The sequence below is a fragment of the Ranitomeya variabilis genome, chromosome 5 (assembly GCF_051348905.1).
Source record: "Ranitomeya variabilis isolate aRanVar5 chromosome 5, aRanVar5.hap1, whole genome shotgun sequence".
NCBI lineage: Eukaryota > Metazoa > Chordata > Amphibia > Anura > Dendrobatidae > Ranitomeya > Ranitomeya variabilis.
In genome coordinates this window covers 362,813,743-362,835,478 of record NC_135236.1, presented here as the reverse complement: position 1 = coordinate 362,835,478, position 21,736 = coordinate 362,813,743, and the positions used below count along the sequence as shown (strand labels likewise).

Below are 21,736 nucleotides of genomic sequence, written 5' to 3'. Positions count from 1 at the left end.
GTCCACCAATGCTGCCGCCAGCTTCCGTTCTCAGAGATGAATTGCAAAATTACCCGGATGACTTCACAGTCTCGCCAGACCGCTAAGTCATCTGGGTAATTTCGCAATGCATCTCTGGGAACGGAAGCTGGCAGATCGTGCGCATTGGGACAGCTTCAGTGGACGACGGAGGGTGAGTATATAACATTTTAATTCTTTAACAGGATATGGTGCCCACACTGCTATATACTATGTGGCCTGTGCCAAGCGCGACGTACATACATATTCTAGAATACCAGATGCGTTCGAATAGGGCCACCATCTAGTAAAATATATATTCCTGAAACTGAACAAATCATTATTGAAGATGATGCTACAGTTTCAATCAAGTTGACTTCATTTTTACCTCTTTGTGGTGTTGCGGGGAGATTTTAAACATGCATCAATAAAGAAATAACATATTACAAGGATGCTGAAGCACACAATTGTTTTTGCAGGGCATTCTATAGCTTTTATTGGTACCATTTGACTTACATATGAAGAGGAGAGGTAAAAGAAGAATAGCAATTCTGGCTTTTTTTTCCCCTGACGTTTCACAGACACATAGGACAGCAAATATGTTTATTTTTATGTGTTGTACTTCACATTGAAAGGAATGGTGGAGATTTACACTTTTTTTATTCCAGGTAAAATACCCTGCAGCACACTATGTTTAGCGATCTCCTATTATCAACTGGCTGAGACAAAGCTCTATGGGAGTGCAAGGATAAGAGACACAGGGACCCTTAGGCTCTAATGAATACCCATGGGCATCCTGCAATCATTATTGATCACAGCACCTAAGCTAGCAACATTTTCAAGTGGGTGACTGGCTGTATAATCACAGCTGGCACCGGCTGCTTAAGGAGTAGGCACAGATCCTAAGCATGCTCTATACACCAGCATCCAAAATGTGATGCAGACATCATATGTTGGGAATTACTTAAAGCAAAAGTTTGCGATGCAGAGTAGATATATTTGGACCAGCTTACCTCTTGCGGTTGGCAGTCTTGCATTACAAAACAGATGATTTCTTACAAGCCAGGAGCTTCAAGTTTCACGGCTGCCTGCATGAACCATAAATCCACTAGTTAATAGATAGCATTATTACACAGAACAAATATGAATACAATACACAGCAGATAAGAATTACTGCCAGTAGGTTTCCTGACCATTCATGTTGCCCACTGGAAGAATAGCTTTTTCTCCTGCAGTCAGAAACCATCTAGGGAATATTAAAATGTGCCAATTCTGTTGCGCCTCTAACAGCTGTCAAGGACCATTTGCGTAAAAGACAACATCTAACATTCATATAGGACGACAAACAAGAGCAGTGTGCTGTAATTACATTTATTCTCGTCATGCTTTTGCTCTGGTACTCAGGATATGTTCATTGATCAATATTTAATAATTCTAGAGTTATTAGTTATAAAATGATGGTACACCACCAGACTATGCTATCACTCTCTTACCACCCATACTAGGCAGGGAACTTCCGCCAAGCCACACTTATGGGAATAGGGCTAGTGGAAGTTCCACTAAGCCAGAAACTTACACTGTAGGGCGGCAGCTCTAGTTTGGGGCAGCATTCCCTTCTAATGGAATTCTGAGGGTTCCAAGAGGTCAGCTCCACAACAAATCGTAAAGTGATGGCATATTTGGAGTAATATCCTAGGTTTTAGAATTTTAAGATGTATTCTTGGCACGAGAAGAACTGCACAGTTCAACATGAAAACCCACCCTGGCTTTACTATTGAGATAGAACGAATGTATTAGGATTCCTCCCTTGGCTAGCTTTGGAGAAGGAGTTAAAGAATCAGTGGTAATACATACAAGCTTCCACATACTGCTCAGTATGCACACCTTTTACTACCAAGCGATAACATCTCCTTAACCAAATACTTAGGAAAAGTGTTTCCCAACACTGTACATTCTAGCGCCAACACACTAGCCCGTACAGCCATCTCATAATATCTAAAATTTATTGTCTTTCACACAGCGTTTTGCAACATATACCAGATGGATACAGTCCTGAAGGCGAAAAAGAGAATCTTAGGTGAACCAGAGCAAATGGAGACGTTTGATGAATGTTTTGGACCTTTCCAGATAAGTAGAGCGAGCACGCAACGCAAAATGCAGTGTGTAAGTAGCAGAACAGATCAACGGATATGGCAGCACTAGATAAAAGTTGGCATTGCTACAGCAAGAATATATAGCTGGTACACAATATTGGTGCAATACACCTACAGCATTTTGCAGCTCACTGGTTGTATGTTTACTTTGGTACCATTACGATCTCACTATAGGTTTCAAACACTGCTGTTAATAATGGAGCCAAGTAGAACACAAATTGTTTAATAACAAAGCTGCTAAAATTGAATTAAAGTTGGAAAATGTCAGCATTTAGGATTGGCGCACAGATACAGAAAAGTCACTTGTGATCAGTCAAGAACCCAGAAACCAACACTTCAACGTAAAGATGACCTTTCACCAATTTGAGCATGTTAAACTGGCCACATCATGGAATAATGGCTGTACAGGTGAGTGAAATAGTATTTTGTAACTTTCCACCTTTGTTGCTGAGATATTACCCGAAAAAGTTTAGCTTAGACATGTATTAAGATGTGGAGTTTCTCTGAACATGATCTTTACTTGTTTGCGCTACTAGTTCTTCCATGTTATAAATACGGATAAGGTCAACCACATTCTGAGAAGTCAGGGAGCGGGAAGAGCTGTCAGTTTACAGAATCTGAGGATATATGCAGATCTCAGGCGACTCTTTGGCTTCATGGTGCAATATTCTTCTGCAGATCAAAAACAGCAATCCAAAACTAAGGGTGGATGATTGAGGATTTTCACCATATGTGTATACATGAGCCAATGGTGCATGCACAGCCCCAGCACAAGGCAGATATTGAGGGGCACATACCAAGCAGTCGGGCTACCGTACCAACTTGAAATAATTTGTAGGTCTTCTCCTTCGAAAAACAACATATACATTTTCAGAGAATAATCTCAGCCCCATCATTAGTGGATAATTTACTCAGTAAGTCTTCCTTCAATTTCTCGACGAACAGAAGATCTAAAATCAGCCCATAACACAAGAGATACAATATGACCTGAGGAGTAAATAAGAACTAATATACTGGAATAAAGTAAGTTGCCTAATAGTTTCTGAGTGTGATGCTCTGCCGTGATTAATTTAATATATAAAGCTGAATGTATGTATGTGTGTATGTCCGGGATTGGCATCTGAACCATCGCAGCTACAGCCACAAAATTTTGCACAGTCACACGTCTGGACCCCGAGAGCGTCATAGGCTATGTTTGCAAATTGCCTCTGCTGAAAAAAAAAGAGGACTTAACTCTATAGCGCCACCTATTGGAAGTAGCGATCCTACAAGTCACAATCAACCCTTTAACGAGTCGTGCAATATGACTTAGGATAAAAGCCAAATCAGTATCTCAATTCGCAGACACGGTGTTTCGGGCTGTTGGCCCTCGTCAGTGCGAAGCATGAGAACTGATTTGGCTAGGTGAGAGGCTCTGGAGTGGGGTCTAAGGGGTAACGTTTCTCCTTATGGATTTTTTCAGCAGAGGCAATTTGCAGATTTAAATTCCCAGAGGAGCATTGCACGGCGAATAAGCCTCCTTACCTTGACAAGCCAGCTGGTATGTCACTCTCCATAAGGAGAAACGTTACCCCTTAGATAGGCTATGTTGTGAGGTGAAATTTTAACCCCGCGCTTTCCAATTCACCAAACAATTTTGCCCCCATCTACATAATGGGGAAAGTGAAAGGAAAAGTGTTGGAGGCAAATTAACAGCTGCCAGATGTGAACAAGGGGGACTTAAATAATGAGAGCGATGGTGCCAAAGAGTATATACTGTACAGTTGCTAAGGTGGGGCCCCGACATGGGATAATCACCACACCACCACGGGGATATGAACACACACACAAAATGCGCCACACACTACCACGTGCTCGAACACATATACCACCCTCAGCGCACATTTCACCACACATACACCAACCTCGCCACATAAAAGTTGAAACACAAAAGTCGCCGCTCAAAACGCGCCACGCGCAAAACTCTCCACATGCAAAACTCGCCACACGTGCAAAACTCACCTCATGGAAAACTCGCCACACGCAAAACTTGCACACGCGGAAAAATTGCGACATGCACAAAAGTTGCAACACATGCAAAAGTTGCCCACACAAAACTTGCACATACTCAAAAGGCACCACACATAAAACTCGCCACGCGCAAAACTTGCTGCACACAACTTGCTACACTAACCTGTCACATGCAACTCGACACACAAAAAGTCGCTACATGCATGTCGCCACACGCAACTCAACACACACAACTTGACACACGAAACACGCCCTAAAGCACACACAAGTCTGGTATTATCCTTCAAAAATAAAAATCTGATTAATAAGCAGACAAACTACAAGAGCAACAAATGTACCATATAGGAATCCGGCAGCTGTCAGTCACATGACCAGTCTATTATGTGTAAGCTAATATATACTGCCAGGGGGTGGGCTTACTGTTGGCTGGGGCTTTATCAGGCTGCCAATTTAGCTTACAAATACTGAGGTAAAAATACTGACCAAATAACGTGTGAACGAGGTCTAATCCAGGAGGAGATGACATACAGATATATACTATATACAGGAGGAGATGACACACAGGTATATACTATATACAGGAGGAGATGACATACAGGTACATACTACATACAGGAGGAGATGACATACAGGTATATACTATATACAGGAGCAGATTACCTACAGGTTTATAGTATATACAGGAGGAGATGACATACAGGTATATACTATATACAGGGCAGATGACACAGCAGGTATATACTATATACAGGGGAGATGACACAGCAGGTATATACTATATACAGGGGAGATGACATACAGGTATAAACTATATACAGGAGATGACATACAGGTGTATACTATATATAAGGGAGATGACAAACATGTATATACGGAGGTGAAAATGAGAGGTGTGAGGTGAAAATGAAAAGGTGTGAGTGCAAAATGAGAGGAGTGAGGGAAAATAGTGGAGTGATCGGAAAATGACAGATGTGAGGTCGAAATGACAAGTGTTAGGGGGGAATGAGAGGAGTGAGGGGGAAAATGAAAGATGTGATGGGGAAAATGAGAGGCGTGATGGGAAAATAAGAGAAGTGAGGTGCTATAACTAACCACAGATATTTACTATGCCCAGGCTACGCCGGGCTCTTCAGCTAGTTGTTTATAAAGATACAAGGATGAAATGGGCATTTCTTTATTCTGGTAGATGGCTATTTATGTGTTTGGAGACTAGAAGAAGTGAGATAATTATGTAAAAAAAAAAAAAATTATATAATATATATATGAAAGTTTAAAGTCATGAAAGATACGGTAGTTTTCTGCCACATATAGCTGGATAAAATTCCCCTTTTGATAGTAAAGTAATAACGGAGAAGTACATCAGATAAATACATAGGAAAGTTGTGTAAGACCAGAAACAAAAAATACTGTATATACGCCAACATTGTCAGCAAATTTTTTTATGCTGAAAGTGCCTTTCTCGGCTTATACTCGAGTCTTTGTCCCAGGGTGGGGGAGGAGCAGCGACTGTCATATCATACTCACCCCCTCCCGGCGCGGTCTCTGAACGTTCCTGCTTCTCAAATGGTCTCTGGCACCTGCAGCTCGTTCCTGTGTTCAGTGGTCACATGGTACCAGTCATTAAAGTAATGAATATGGACGCAACTCCACTCCCATAGGCGTGGAGCACATATTCATCACTTTAATGAGCGGTACCATGTGACCGCTGAACACAGGAACGAGCTGCCGGCCCCGGGACGACGGAGGAGCAGGGAAGTGCAGAGACCGCACCAGGAGGGTGAGTATGACGGGGGAGGGCGAGTCATGCGATATTCACTTGATCCCATTCCACTGCCGGGTGCTGTCTTCCGCATCCTCTGGCTGTGACGTTCAGGTCAGAGGGCGCGATGACGTGTTTAGTGCGCGCCCTCTGCCTGAAGTTACTGCAGAGACCCGGAAGACACAGCGGCGATGGAACGGGGGACAGGTGAATATTACAAGTGCCAGGGGTCTAAGCCAGTGGCGACACCGGCACCAGGCCCCCATAGTGCGCTGTTGTCCCCGCCTGCTCAGGACACCAGCACCTGGCACCCAAAGACGAGAGGCGAGTACCTCTCTTTTTTTTTTTTTTTTTTTTTTTAAATCGCAGCAGCATATGGGGCATATTATTCTATGGCGCATCTTATGGGGCCATCATTAACCTTACATGCAGAATTATGTGGGGCATATTTTTGTATGGAGCATCTTATGGGCCCATCATGAACTTTATGGAGCATTATATGGGGCTCCTAATTCAATATGGATATTAAAAAACATTTAACCTACTGATGTCTCAATTAATTTTACTTTTATTGGTATCCATTTTTATTTTTGAAATTTACCAGTATCTGCTGCATTTCCCACCCTAGGCTTATACTCGAGTCAATAAGTTTTCCCAGTTTTTTGTGGCAAAATTATGGGACTTTGCTTATACTCGAGCATATATGGTAATTTTTTCTTCCAGTTTTGAATTTTTTATTTTTATTTCAAAGGTTTATTAGAAAATCTCATTCTTTGGAGGTCAAATGCTCTTTTAATGTCTCTTTCAGGTTATGAATATCTTTCGTAACCTCCAGGAGGATATGCTCCTCCTATATAGCAATTAGCTTCATCAGTTGAAAAGAGCATTATGTTAGTGTGTCTTGCCACTTTTGCTTAAAGGTATCTGAACATATGGTGGTAGCTATTTTTTTTTTTTTTTCAACCAGAGCACTCGTGGAATCACCTGCTTCTCTATGTAGGACTGGAGTGTGGTTTTCATCTCCTTGATTAGCAGACTCTCCAACTTAGTCATATGCGTATTTAAATCATTGTTAGGCCGCGGATAATTAAGCCTAATGAAAAAATAATGGGAGTTAGGCTTTAGTTATACTTTTTTTTTTCTTTTATTATATTAATTGCATTAACAGGTGTGTTTATAGCAGTGATATAGGATTGGTTTAATTCAATCAGCTGTTTCATACAGGAAATGGTATACAATGTCAAGGGGTAGGACAATATGGGATGCAATGGCTAAGGACCTTGAGGTCTGAAACACGTCTGCCAGTGCGAACTCCCCTGTATATGGTTAGTGGCTACTATGCTGTTATTATGGATTTTAAGAAAATTCAATAAAGATTAGATTTATGGGATTTCTGCAGCTTGATCTTTTTTTCTTCACTCGATTCATATTCCTGCTTCTCTGCTGACGTATCCGTGCATTGAATCCCTGGCCTCAGTGGGGTGAACTGACTTTTTCCTTTTTCTTCCTCTAGAGAGACATCGACCTTATCAGACCAGGAGGTTGCCACAGCCCGAGTGGAATGAGCCTTTAAACCTTCCGGCACTTCCCTGCCACTTGACGAGTAGGCTGATGCGGAGAGAGGTGCCGCCCTTTTTATCCTGTAGGTTTCCTGTCCTTGGTGGACGGATCCCCTCTCTCCTGGTGCGGTCATGGGTGATCGAATAAAATTAGGTTCTTCTGTCAGATTAAATGTCTACAAGGTCAATCATAAAATTAGGCTACTTTCAAAATGTCCAGTAATTACGGTACTTAGAATGGATCAGGCAGCAATCCATTAAACAAAAAATTGTGCAGACAACTATTAAATTTGTCCAAATTAAAAAAAAAAAAAAAAAACACAAATCCTGTTGAAAGTTTTTTTTTTTTGTTTGTTTTTTTACAATGAAGTCTATGGAAAACTGATCAGTTAAATAGCTGTCTGTTTTGTTCAAATTTAAACTGATCAAGGAAGCAAAAAACAGATCCTTTTCAAATGAAAGAAAAACTGATGGCTATTCAATGGATCAGTTTTCCCATTGACTTTACTGTTAAAAACACGGATCCAGTTGAAAGTAGTTAATTTTTTCAGAATGGACAATAAAAAAAAAAAATATTTTTGTTAACGGATTGCTGGCGGATCCATTCTAACTGATGGTTACTGGTCATGTGAACAGAGTCTCACCCCTCTCTTGCCTATAAAGGGACAAAGCCCACCTGTGGAGAGAAAGCCATATGAGGGCTTGTTTTTTTGCAGGATAAGTTGTACTTTTGATAGACACCATTTACTTGAATTTACTGTAATTCATTGGAAAGCAGGAAAATTTTTTCAAATGCTTTTTTTAACCAAACATGCAGTTTTTGGGGGTTACTTACACTTGAAATAGATCACTGTTTGTAATGACTATATAATATATGAGTTTCACTTTTTGTATTGAAGAACTGAAATAAATTAAACTTTTTGATGATATTTAGTGATGAGCGAGTTATACTCGTTGCTTGGGTTTTCCCGAGCACACTCGGGTGATCTCCGAGTATTTGTGAGTGCTCAGAGATTTAATTTTTGTTGACGCAGCTGCATGATTTACGGCTGCTAGTCAGTCTGAATACATGTGGGGGTTGCCTGATTGCTAGGGAATCCCCACATGTATTCAGGCTGCCCAGCAGCTGTAAATCATGCAGCTGAGGTGACGAAAACAAAATCTCCGAGCACTTACAAATACTCGGAGATCACCCGAGAAACGAGTATACTCGCTCATCACGAATGATATTCTCATTTTGTGAGAAGCACCTGTATGTTTAAAGAAAACCACGAACTCCTATGAACACCACCCAGCTGTCACAGGCGAGTTGTAATGACAGGCACAGGGGTCATCAGACCCCTGGCTGTCAAGACAACCCATTGTTGCAGCGCAATCACGTCACAAGTGTGCTGATGGGAGCGTGAAACGACACGCTCCCTTTTAGCATATGTTAAATCCCATGCGCGTAGCTTTATTCCTCCTGCAGCTATTGAAGACACATGATGGCTGATTAAAGTTAGCCATCATGTGCGGGGAATGATGCAAGCTCGGCGAGAGAGCCAGCATCAAAGGCAGGGACACAACTTTTTACATACACGTACGTCAAGAGTCGTGAGGAGGTTCGGCTATGCCCATAGCTGAAGTTAGGCCCTGACATTTTTTCAGCTTTTCTACACTTGTAGAACATCACTGGAGAGTTGTGGATGTGAGCCTGTAACAAACTGCTCAGCAAAGAGGAAGTCTTGGTCAATCATGTTCACTTGCAAGCCAGACAATATAAATGCAGGAGGTAAAAACCCACAACAGGAAATTGTGTGTATCACTATTAACACTCGGTGTCACAATTAGGGCGTCCACAACGGATCTGCTGCACAGGTTGTAGGAATATCATCGGTCCTTGGTACCTTCAATCCTATACATTGTTCTCCAGGCCACTTTACCATCAATGGGAGTTACAGTGTGACACCTAGCTGGTGGCTCATCAGTATAAATCAGAACCTGGGGGGGGCAATACCAAGAGAACCAGACTACTCACTAAACGGATGTCTAAGAACTCAGTTCTTTTCTGCTAAAGATCCACCTTTCCAATTCTATAAAATGAGAGTGTTAGGCCGGCGTCACACTCAGCGTATGAAAATACGGTCCGTTTTTTACGGTCGTAATACGCAGAAATGTTCCAAAAATAGTGATACGTATGTCATCCGTAGGCAGGGTGTGGCAGCGTATTTTGCGCATGTCATCCTCCGTATGTAATCCATATGGCATCCGTACTGCGAGCTTTTCTCGCAGGCTTGCAAAACCGACATCTAATGGATTTATGGGCTCAAATCTTCTTTAAAACACATATATATATACACATATATATATATATACACACACACACACACACAGGTTCCAAATTATTATGCAAATTGGATTTAAGTGTCAAAGATTTAACTGTTTTGTTTTTCAAATAAACTCGTGGATGGTATTGTGTCTCAGGGCTCAATGGATCACTGAAATCAATCTTAACCCCTTCCCGACATCGGACGTACTATACCGTCCGATGTCGGGTCCCCTGCTTTGATGTGCGCTCCGGCGGTGAGCGCACATCAAAGTCGCGACATGTCAGCTGTTTTTTACAGCTGACATGTGCGCGCAATAGCGGCGGGTGAAATCGCGATCACCCGCCGCTATTAACTAGTTAAATGCCGCTGTCAAACGCAGACAGCGGCATTTAACTACCGCATCCGGCCGGGCGGCCGGAAATGAGCGCATCGCCGACCCCCGTCACATGATCGGGGGTCGGCGATGCTTGTATATTGTAACCATAGAGGTCCTTGAGACCTCTATGGTTACTGATCGCCGGTGGCTGTGAGCGCCCCCCTGTGGTCGGCGCTCACAGCACACCTGCATTTTAGCTACATAACAGCGATCTGATGATCGCTGTTATGTAGCAGAGCCGATCGGGCTGTGCCTGCTTCTAGCCTCCCATGGAGGCTATAGAAGCATGGTAAAAGTAAAAAAAAAAGTAAAAAAAAATGTGAAAAAAATAAAAAATATATAAAAGTTTAAATCACCCCCCTTTCGCCCCAATCAAAATAAATCAATAAAAAAAATAATCAAGCCTACACATATTTGGTATCGCCGCGTTCAGAATCGCCCGATCAATAAAAAAAAAAGCATTAACCTGATCGCAAAACGGCGTAACGAGAAAAAAAATCGAAACGCCAGAATTACGTTTTTTTGGTCGCCGCGATTTGCATTAAAATGCAATAACGGGCGATCAAAAGAACGCATCTGCACCGAATTGGTATAATTAAAAACGCCGTCTCGGCATGCAAAAAATAAGCCCTCAACCGACCCCAGATCATGAAAAATGGAGACGCTACGAGTATCGGAAAATGGCGCAATTTTATTTATTTTTTTTTTTTGCAAAGTTTGGAATTTTTTTTCACCACTTAGGTGAAAAATAACCTAGTCATGTTAGGTGTCTATGAACTCGTACTGACCTGGAGAATCATAATGGCAGGTCAGTTTTAGCATTTAGTGAACCTAGCAAAAAAAACAAACAAAAAACAAGTGTGGGATTGCACTTTTTTTGCAATTTCACCGCACTTGGAATTTTTTTCCCGTTTTCTAGTACATGCCATGGTAAAACCAATGGTGTCATTCAAAAGTACAACTCGTCCCGCAAAAAATAAGCCCTCACATGGCCAAATTGATGGAAAAATAAAAAAGTTATGGCTTTGGGAAGGAGGGGAGTGAAAAACGAAAACACGAAAAATCCCACGGTCATGAAGGGGTTAAACACATGTGAATTGGTTTTCCAGGTGATTCTAATTAAAGAAAAACTACTTAAAAATGATGTTCCATATTATTAAGCAGGTCACAGTTTTCAAGTAACATGGGAAAGAAAAAGAATCTCTGCTGCTGAAAAGCATCAAATAGTGCAATGCCTTGGTGAAGGGATGAAAACATTCGAAATTTTCCAAAAACATAAGCGTGATCATCGTACTGTTAAGAGATTTGTGGCTGTATCTGAGCACAAATGTGTTTGTGCTGATAAAGGCATAATGAGGAAGATTTCTGCCAGGCAAGTTCATCGGATTAAGAGAGCAGCTGCTAAAAAGCCATTACAAAGCAGCAAACAGATACAGTGGGGCAAAAAAGTATTTAGTCAGTCAGCAATACTGCAGGTTCCACCACTTAAAAAGATGAGAGGCGTCTGTAATTTACATCATAGGTAGACCTCAACTATGGGAGACAAACTGAGAAAAAAAAAAATCCAGAAAATCACATTGTCTGTTTTTTTATCATTTTATTTGCATATTATGGTGGAAAATAAGTATTTGGTCAGAAACAAAATTTCATCTCAATACTTTGTAATATATCCTTTGTTGGCAATGACAGAGGTCAAACGTTTTCTGTAAGTCTTCACAAGGTTGCCACACACTGTTGTTGATATGTTGGCCCATTCCTCCATGCAGATCTCCTCTAGAGCAGTGATGTTTTTGGCTTTTCGCTTGGCAACACGGACTTTCAACTCCCTTCAAAGGTTTTCTATAGGGTTGAGATCTGGAGACTGGCTATGCCACTCCAGGACCTTGAAATGCTTCTTACGAAGCCACTCCTTCATTGCCCTGGCGGTGTGCTTTGGATCATTGTCATGTTGAAAGCCAGCCACGTTTCATCTTCAATGCCCTTGCTGATGGAAGGAGGTTTGCACTCAAAATCTCACGATACATGGCCCCATTCATTCTTTCATGTACCCGGATCAGTCGTCCTGGCCCCTTTGCAGAGAAACAGCCCCAAAGCATGATGTTTCCACCACCATGCTTTACAGTAGGTATGGTGTTTGATGGATGCAACTCAGTATTCTTTTTCCTCCAAACACGACAAGTTGTGTTTCTACCAAACAGTTCCAGTTTGGTTTCATCAGACCATAGGACATTCTCCCAAAACTCCTCTGGATCATCCAAATGCTCTCTAGCAAACTTCAGACGGGCCCGGACATGTACTGGCTTAAGCAGTGGGACACATCTGGCACTGCAGGATCTGAGTCCATGGTGGCGTAGTGTGTTACTTATGGTAGGCCTTGTTACATTGGTCCCAGCTCTCTGCAGTTCATTCACTAGGTCCCCCCGCGTGGTTCTGGGATTTTTGCTCACCGTTCTTGTGATCATTCTGACCCCACGGGGTGGGATTTTGCGTGGAGCCCCAGATCGAGGGAGATTATCAGTGGTCTTGAATGTCTTCCATTTTCTAATTATTGCTCCCACTGTTGATTTCTTCACTCCAAGCTGGTTGGCTATTGCAGATTCAGTCTTCCCAGCCTGGTGCAGGGCTACAATTTTGTTTCTGGTGTCCTTTGACAGCTCTTTGGTCTTCACCATAGTGGAGTTTGGAGTCAGACTGTTTGAGGGTGTGCACAGGTGTCTTTTTATACTGATAACAAGCTTAAACAGGTGCCAGTACTACAGGTAATGAGTGGAGGAAAGAGGAGACTCTTAAAGAAGAAGTTACAGGTCTGTGAGAGCCAGAAATCTTGATTGTTTGTTTCTGACCAAATACTTATTTTCCACCATAATATGCAAATAAAATGATAAAAAAACAGACAATGTGATTTTCTGGATTTTTTTTTCTCAGTTTGTCTCCCATAGTTGAGGTCTACCTATGATGTAAATTACAGACGCCTCTCATCTTTTTAAGTGGTGGAACTTGCACTATTGCTGACTGACTAAATACTTTTTTGCCCCACTGTATTTGAAGCTGCTGGTGCCTCTGGAGTCCCTCGAACCTCAAGGTGTAGGCTCCTTCAAAGGCTTGCTGTGGTGCATAAACCTACTATTCGGCCACCCTTAAACAGTGTTCACAAGCAGAAATGGTTGTATTGGGCCCACACATACATGAAGACTAATTTCCAAACAGTCTTGTTTACTGATAAGTGTTGAGCAACCCTGGATGGTCCAGATGGATGGAGCAGTGGATGGTTGGTGGATGGACACCATGTCCCAACAAGGCTGCAACGTCAGCGAGGAGGTGGAGGAGTCATGTTTTGGGCCGGAATCATGGGAAACAGCTGGTAAGGCCCTTTAAGGTTCCTGAAGGTGTGAAAATGACCTCTGCAAAGTATATAGAGTTTCTGACTGACAACTTTCTTCTATGGTCTAAAAAGCAGAAACGTGCCTTCAGGAGCAAAATCATCTTCATGCTAACAATGCCCCATCTCATGCTGCAAAGAAAACCTCTGAGTCATTGGCTGCTATGGGCATAAAAGGAGATAAACTCATGGTGTGGCCACCATCTTCCCCTGACCGCAACCCTATAGAGAACCTTTAGAGGATCATCAAGCAAAAGATCTATGAGGGTGGGAGGCAGTTCACATCCAAAACAGCAGCTCTGGGAGGCTATTCCAACTTCATGCAAAGAAAAACAAGCAGAAACTCTCCAAAAACTCACAAGTTCAATGGATGCAAGAATTGTGAAGGTGATATCAAAGAAGGGTTCCTATGTTAACATGTAACTTGGCCTGTTGGGATGTTTTGGCGTTAAATAGCTTTTTTGTTCAGTGAATGTGACCTCCTAATGCTGCAAATTCCACAAATGAGCATTTTCAGTTCTTTAAAACATATCAAATGTATAAAAATTCTACTGTGCATAATCATTTGGAACAGTGCATTTTGAGTTTTTATTCATTTTGGAGACTATACTGTTATCATTGGGAGGTTTCTTCAATAAAATTCGATGTATAATCTAACAGGTGATGACTTTTATTAGACTGACTGTCATTTGCACCGACCATTTAGGAAAATCTGATAAAAATGTAATTTGCATAATAATTTGGAACATAGTGTATATATATATATATACATATATATTTTCTACTATATAATTGTCTAAGGGTCACTTCCGTCTGTCTGTCCTTCTGTCACGGATATTCATTGGTCGCGGCCTCTGTCTGTCATGGAATCCAAGTCGCTGATTGGTCGTGGAAATGGAAATGGTCGTGGGCGTTTTGCCACGACCAATCAGCGACGCGCACAGTCCAGAAGAAAATGGCCGCTCTTTACTCCCCGCACTCACCGCCCGGCGCCCGCACACTCCCCTCCGGTCGCCGCTCACACAGGGTTAATGCTGGCGGTAACGGACCGCGATATGCCGTGGGTAACGCACTCCGTAACCGCCGCTATTAACCCTGTGTGTCCCCAATTTTTTACTATTGACGCTGCCTATGCGGCATCAATAGTAAAAAAATGTAATGTTAAAAATAAAAAAACAAAAAACCTGCTATACTCACACTCCGTAGTCCGCCGAGCCACTCGCACCGGCCGCCATCTTCCGTTCCCGGCGCTGCATTGCAAAATTACCCAGAAGACTTAGCGGTCTCGCGAGACCGCTAAGTCTACTGGGTGATTTCGCAATGCATCCTGGGAACGGAAGATGGCGGCCGGCGCGAGTAGCTCTGCGGAGCTTTGGTGGATCCCAAGCGTCGGTAACCACTTCCTGGATCCAGGCGCCAACGGAAGGGGAGTATATAACTTTTTTATTTTAATTTTTTTTTTTTTTTTTTTTTTTTTTTTAACAGGGATATCATGCCCACATTGCTATATACGTGGGCTGCTCAATATACTAAGTGGGCCGCGCAATATACTAAGTGGGCCGCGCAATATACTAAGGGGGACCCGCAATATACTAAGGGGGCCGCGCTATACACTTCGCATACATATTCTAGAATACCGATGCGTTAGAATCGGAATAATATAATATATACACTGTATTTATATTTAATTCAGCGCGAGATAGCAAAAGCCGGCAATTGAATTACCGGCTTTTAAGCTATCTCCTTCCCAAACCCGACATGATATGAGACATGGTTTACATACAGTAAGCCATCTCATATCCCTTTTATTACATATTCCTCTTTACTAATGTAACAAGTGTCTCTGTGTAAAATTTGGTGTGTGTAGCTATTAAATTAAAGGGTTAAATTGCAGAAAAAAATTGGCATGGGCTCCAGCGCAATCTTCTCCGCCAGAGTGGTAAAGCCAGTGATTGAGGGCAGATATTAATAGCCTAGAGAGAGTCCATGGTTATTGCCCCCCCCCCCCCCTCCCCCCCCCCCGGCTAAAAACCATCTGCCCCCAGCCACCCCATAAAAGGCACATCTGTAAGATGCGCCTATTCTGGCACTTGGCCACTCTCTTCCCACTCCCGTGTAGTGCGGTGGGATATGGGGTAATGAAGTGTTAATGTCACCTTGCTATTGTAAGGTGACATTAAGCCAGATTAATAATGGAGAGGCGTTAATTATGACACCTATCCATTATTAATCCAATCGTACGAAATGGTTAATAAAACACACACACACACACACATTATTACAAAGTACTTTAATGAAATAAAGACACAAGGTGTTTTAATATTTTATTATACTCGTAATCCACCTGAAGACCCTCGTTCTGTAAAAAAGGTAAAATAAAAAATCAACAATATTCCATACCTTCCGTCGTTCAGTCTTGTCCCACGATGTAAATCCATCTGAAGGAGTTAAATCATTTTACACCCAGGAGCTTTGCTAATTTATGTGTGCTCCTGTCTGTAAAATGTTGTGAATGAATGTAATGCAGGGGAATGTCCTGTAGTTACCTTGAGTTGCGGTGATGCGCTCTCTGCTGGATGTCCTCATATGAACTTGAGCCTGGGAACTTATCCCACGCTCGAGTTCATATGAGGACATCCAGCAGAGGGCGCATCACCGCGACTCAAGGTAACTACAGGACTTTCCCCTGCATTACATTCATTCCCCGGGGTTTTACATCCACGAGCACAACTGCATTAGCAGAGCTCCTGGGTGTAAAATGATTTAACCCCTTCAGATGGATTTACATTGTGGGACTGACTGAACGACGGAAGGTATGGGATATTGTTTATTTTTTATTTTACCTTTTTTACAGAACGAGGGTCTTCAGGTGGATGACGAGTATAATAAAATATTAAAACACCTTGTGTCTTTATTTCATTAAAATAATGTGTGCGTGTTTTATTAACCATTTCGAACGATTGGATTAATAATGGATAGGTGTCATAGTTGACGCCTCTCCATTATTAATCTGGCTTAATGTCACCTTACAATAGCAAAGTGACATTAACTCTTTATTACCCCACATCCCACCACTACACGGGAGTGGGAAGAGAGTGGCCAAGTGCCAGAGTAGGCGCATCTTACAGATGTGCCTTTTCTGGGGTGGCTGGAGGCAGATGTTTTTAGCCGGGGGGGGGGGGGGGCCCCCAATAACCATGGACCCTCTCTAGGCTATTAATATCTGCCCTCAGTCACTGGCTTTACCACTCTGGCGGAGAAAATTGCGGGGGAGCCCACGCCAATTTTTTCCGCCATTTAACCCTTTATTCTACCAGCTACAGCGCCCAACTTTTGCACATACACACTACTAACATTAGTAGTGTGGAATATGCAAAAAATAAGGGATATGAGATGGTTTACTGTATGTAAACCATGTCTTCTATCCTGTCGGGTTTGTGAAGGAGAAATGAAAAGCCGGCAATTCGGCTTTTCACATATCTCGCGCTGATAGAGATAATATATATATATATATATATATATATATATATATATATATATATATATATATATATATATATATATATATATATATATATATATATATATATATATATTTTCTATTTGTACACATTCATTCTACCTATACTATTCTGTCAGTGTGATTTTACTGTACACCGCACTGAATTGCCGGCTTTTCTAGAGAACACTGCTGCCTATTTCTCGCATGTCACATGCATGGTCCGTGTGTAATCTGTATTTTTCTCGCCCCCATAGACTTTCATTGGCGATTTTTTTTGCGCAATACGGTGACAAACGCAGCATGCTGCGATTTTCTACGGCCGTACAAGACTGTATAATACGGATCAGTAAAATACGGCAGATAGGAGCTGGGCCATAGAGAATCATGGTACCGTATGCAATCCGTATTTTCTGCACCTCTCATACGTCCGTAAAACTCGCTAGTGTGACGCCGGCCTCAGGCACAAAAACTACGGATTAAAAAAAAAAAAAGTTAGATTTTGTGCCAATGATCTGCTATGCTCTGACTCAGCCTATAGCAAACTCCAATAAAGCAAAATACAGTATAAAAAGGTGTTATGAAACCTACAGAGTCAATGCTTCCTAACAAAGTCTGCACCTTGTAAGGCAACATTCACATGATGAATACATGGAGCGTTTTTTGATGTTGCAGATTGTATGCACCCATTGGCTAAATTATATATATTTTTTTTCCCTTCAAACACATGTGGATTTTGTTTTTTTAACACTTGTCTATCACTCGCTCTTCTTGGCATACCATATTTAAAATAAAGCCGCTTTGTTTTTTGATAAAGGCCAAAACAGGAAGTAATAACACTATATTGATACAATCATATGAGGACTACATACATTTAGAGTGCTCATACAGTTGACATGCATACAAATGTTAGACCCTGCAGATTTTCTGCATCTAATGCAATTCTACCTGGAAAGATCTGACTACCTGCAATAAGAATTGGCATGTTGCACATTTCTAACACGCATCGCAATGGCTCACAAAGTAAACATTAAAGCAGAATACAGCAACTTTCCTAACAGTCTGCCCACTATGCAATATACCCTTCTCACAAAAAGTTAGGGATATTTGGCTTTAGGGTGAAATTTCATGAAGATCCTAAAATGCACGCTAACCTTTTCAGGTGAATATAATGTGACAGTCTCTAAACTTTTGAATGCACATATCCAAATGTTCAATGTTTCAGTACTTTTTGTACAACTCGCTGTTCTAAACAAGGGGCTTAATGGAAAAATTCACAACAGGTGTTTGATCCTCAAACAACCCAATAAATTTCAGGGTTCAATTACAATTGGTATTTAAACAGTCCTCCACATTATGCTGTTCACATTTTGTCATCATGAGACCAAGATGTCACCTAACAATTGATCAACATTACCTCACTATTGCGAGGCTTCAAGCAGAATGTTCTCAGATGGAAGTGGCCACTGAGCTTAGAGTGTCAAAGTGTCAGCAGCTTGAAAAAGAAACAAAAAGACTGGAAGAGCCACAGAAAGGCAGAGGAGTGGACGTTCTTTGGCCGCATGCCACACTGATGACCACTTCACTGTGAACAATGCCCTTCAGAACAGGATTATAAATGCCACACAACTCCAGGCACATTTACGGCAGGTGAAACGCACCCAGATGTCATGTCACACCATTTGAAACAGCTTACATCATCATGGTCTGTCTGCTAGCCGACCTGCAAGTGTACCTGACCCCACCACCATGCACAGACGTCATCGTATTGCATAGGCCAGAGAGCATCTACGCTAGATGAGGGACCAGTGGGCCTCACTGCTATTCACCGATGAAAGTAGATTCACACAGAGCAAAAATTAATGTCACCAACAATGTTGGAGACGTTAAGGACAGTGCAATGATGCAGCCACTGTTGTCACCAGATGAGCCTTTGCTGGTGGTGGTATTAGAGTGTGGGCGGGCAGGAGTGTCTAGTCAATGCAAAACTGCCCTACACTTTCTGAATGGTACAGTGGCATGTCACTACTACTTGATCATCATTAATCCAGTGATTGTGCCTCTGAATGCACAACACAGGCCTAATTTCTTCTTCATTACATTCTCCATAAATTTCACCTGAAAGCTATATATCCCTATCTTTTTGTGATTAGTGTATAATCCCTGTAATTATAATGGGTAGGTCCAGGCATGTGTACAAATATAAATACTGTGAGCGCTGCTGGGTGCGACCTGACACCTCACTGATCGCTCCCAGCAGCGGTGACCATTATTATTATTCACCATTACTTTCTACCAGAGAGCCCCAGCAGTTTCACCAACTAGGTGTCCTATACTGAGCTGCAGCTGTGAGCTGCCCCTGGCTACTTCTCCCTCTCCGCGCTACTGGAAGCAATCGCATTCTCAATGTATTGCCAAGGCTTTAAACAGAGAAGTGGCAGCTTTCATCTCAGTCTGGTACTTTTCTCTCTATCACTGACATGTGCACAGACCCATTCACTTGAAACCGGAAACACTGACGTCTGAAAGACCCCTTAATGTATTATGCAAAATTCATACATTGGGCGTAAACGTATGCTATTAATCTAGCCTGGAAATCCACCAGAATTTCTGTATGTGTTACTGTGGCTGTGTATTCCATTGCAATGGCTGAAAGCTGTAACAGAGGTGGGGAACCTCCAGCCAGCGGATCTTTCACAGATGCCCTTTACTCTGAACCCCAGGCAGATTCCTGGGGACTGCAGTGCTCAGGCCGGCAGATTCATTTTGATGGCTGCCAGCCCTTTAAATGTCTTCTTATTCTGCAAGTATCACTAATGAACATTGTGGTGCGCACAACGAATGATTACATCCTCACGCTGACCAGGGCCAGGACATACTTTGTGGGCAGAGTTAGTGTGCAATGTGCTACAGTAGAAGACCGCAGCGTCTCCCGTGATATAGGATACCCAGACTGCTGTATACCCTGCAGATCTCCCACTGCTTGAGTTCCATAAATGTAAGATGAGCAGTGATACGTTTCCCACCAAGATCTGCAGTGTAACCTACATCTGCGTTCGATACAACTTACTGCTGCGAGGTCTTCACAAAACTTATTGCGAAGAGTCGCCTGTGTTCCTGACCGACGCAGACCTGGAAAAGCAGTTGTAGCAACATCACCTAACATCACAGCCATCACTTTAGGGGTGAGTTAATTCAATGTTTGACCAAATGTATGAGGGTAATATTCAAGTTGATCATTTTGTGCAGCCCCCGAAGGATGGTATAAATATCCAAATGGCCCTTGGCAAAAAAAAAAAAAAATTCCCACACCTGCTGTAACAGATCGGACAGGAAGAATCGCAATTTAATGCTGCCAAGAAAAAGTTGTTTTTTTAAACTCATTCACTGACATTCTGCTAGTGTTTGTTGTGGCAGCTCAGTAGTGCCCAACACACGGGGTGACTCGGCCACAGAAAAGCCTGATTGTGGAACAAAGTTGTGCAGCCTAGGGTCACTATGACTTATCGGAGCGTTGGCTGCATCTCCGGCCCCACTGTCTGATCTCATAGTGTATTTGCCTTTATTCTATTTAATTGAGCCTTTCAGGTAATAAATGGCCTATTAAAATCATTCACTGTAGTTGATAGTTAGAAGACAAACTTTGTGTATGCAAACAAGTGACCCTAGGTTTCGCCATTAGAGCTTCTTCTGGGGCATGGCCTCTGCTTTTATATAACACGCCGTTTAGTGTACAAGAATAAACTTGGAGCCCTTCCTAGCCTTCCGTCACATAAGGCGGTGAATGGAGACGGTTATCCGCACTGTGCCCATCTGTCAGTGCCATGAAAGCCACAGGAGCACCAACTTCAGACAGATCTCCCCGCAGGACATCACTTCTGTACCAAAAATGGAAAAGAGGCACAGCAGAAGGGCAGAAGCTAGCCGGGTGACTCCTGTGGGCGGCCAGCATGCGAGTCTCCCCAGAGCGCCCTCAGCTCCGGACACTGCCCCTCGCCGCCCTGGTGCCAGGACACACAACACCTGTGGCCGCCAGGGTGACTGCCGCCCCGAGCCACACGGGAGCACACACAGGAAAGACTCACTGAATCAGGCGGTGGCTCCGCTCCTCTCACTCTCTGGGATCCCCGGGCAGGCACTCAGCTGGAGCTAAAGCACAGCACAACATGCTGCACTAGTCATCTCTCCGGAGGGAGCCAGGAGCGGCGCTGCACAGCTTCCTGGGGCCTGTAGTCCTTACACCACACAAGCCCTCATCCTTCTGAGGCTCATATCCTCTGGCCAGGACTTCAACACCCAGCATGCCTTGCGGCGCAGCCTCAGCTGTAGGGAGCCTCCAGTTAGAGACGGTGCTGTCAGCAGAACTTACAGCCAATCAGGAGAGGAGCTGGACTAGTAGAGTAAATAGGCGGGGAAATGAATTGCAGGGTCACGTGTGTGGTGACGCCACTGTCTGGCTGACAGCTCATGCTGGATACTAGTAGCTAAAGGACCTCTGATGATGTCATGACCATGTGATCAGTCACGTGTAGCAGGAGTCAGCAGGGGCAGCCCTGCAGCTTGTGGGAAGGTGACGTAGCACACACTGCACTCCATTGTGGCCCGTGCACATGGTGCGGTCAGGACGCTGCGCACACACCCTGGACTGGTTCTCATGGCCTGCTACTAGGCCAGAGCTGTGATGGAAGGCTGCAG

The 21,736-nt window shown here is 42.9% G+C and overlaps 1 protein-coding gene across 1 annotated transcript in view; it reads right to left on the bottom strand.

Annotated features, from left to right (window-relative positions):
• TRABD (TraB domain containing) overlaps positions 1–21,418 on the bottom strand; it is a 68,175-nt gene extending 46,757 nt beyond the window's left edge. The window contains exons 1-2 of the mRNA XM_077264898.1: positions 21,127–21,418; positions 1,011–1,085 (exon numbers count right to left, since the gene is read on the bottom strand). Of these exons, the coding sequence (XP_077121013.1) occupies positions 1,011–1,034 (24 nt within the window). The 5' untranslated portion in view covers positions 1,035–1,085; positions 21,127–21,418. The remainder of the gene's footprint in view (positions 1–1,010; positions 1,086–21,126) is intronic.
• Positions 21,419–21,736: the final 318 nt, after the last annotated feature.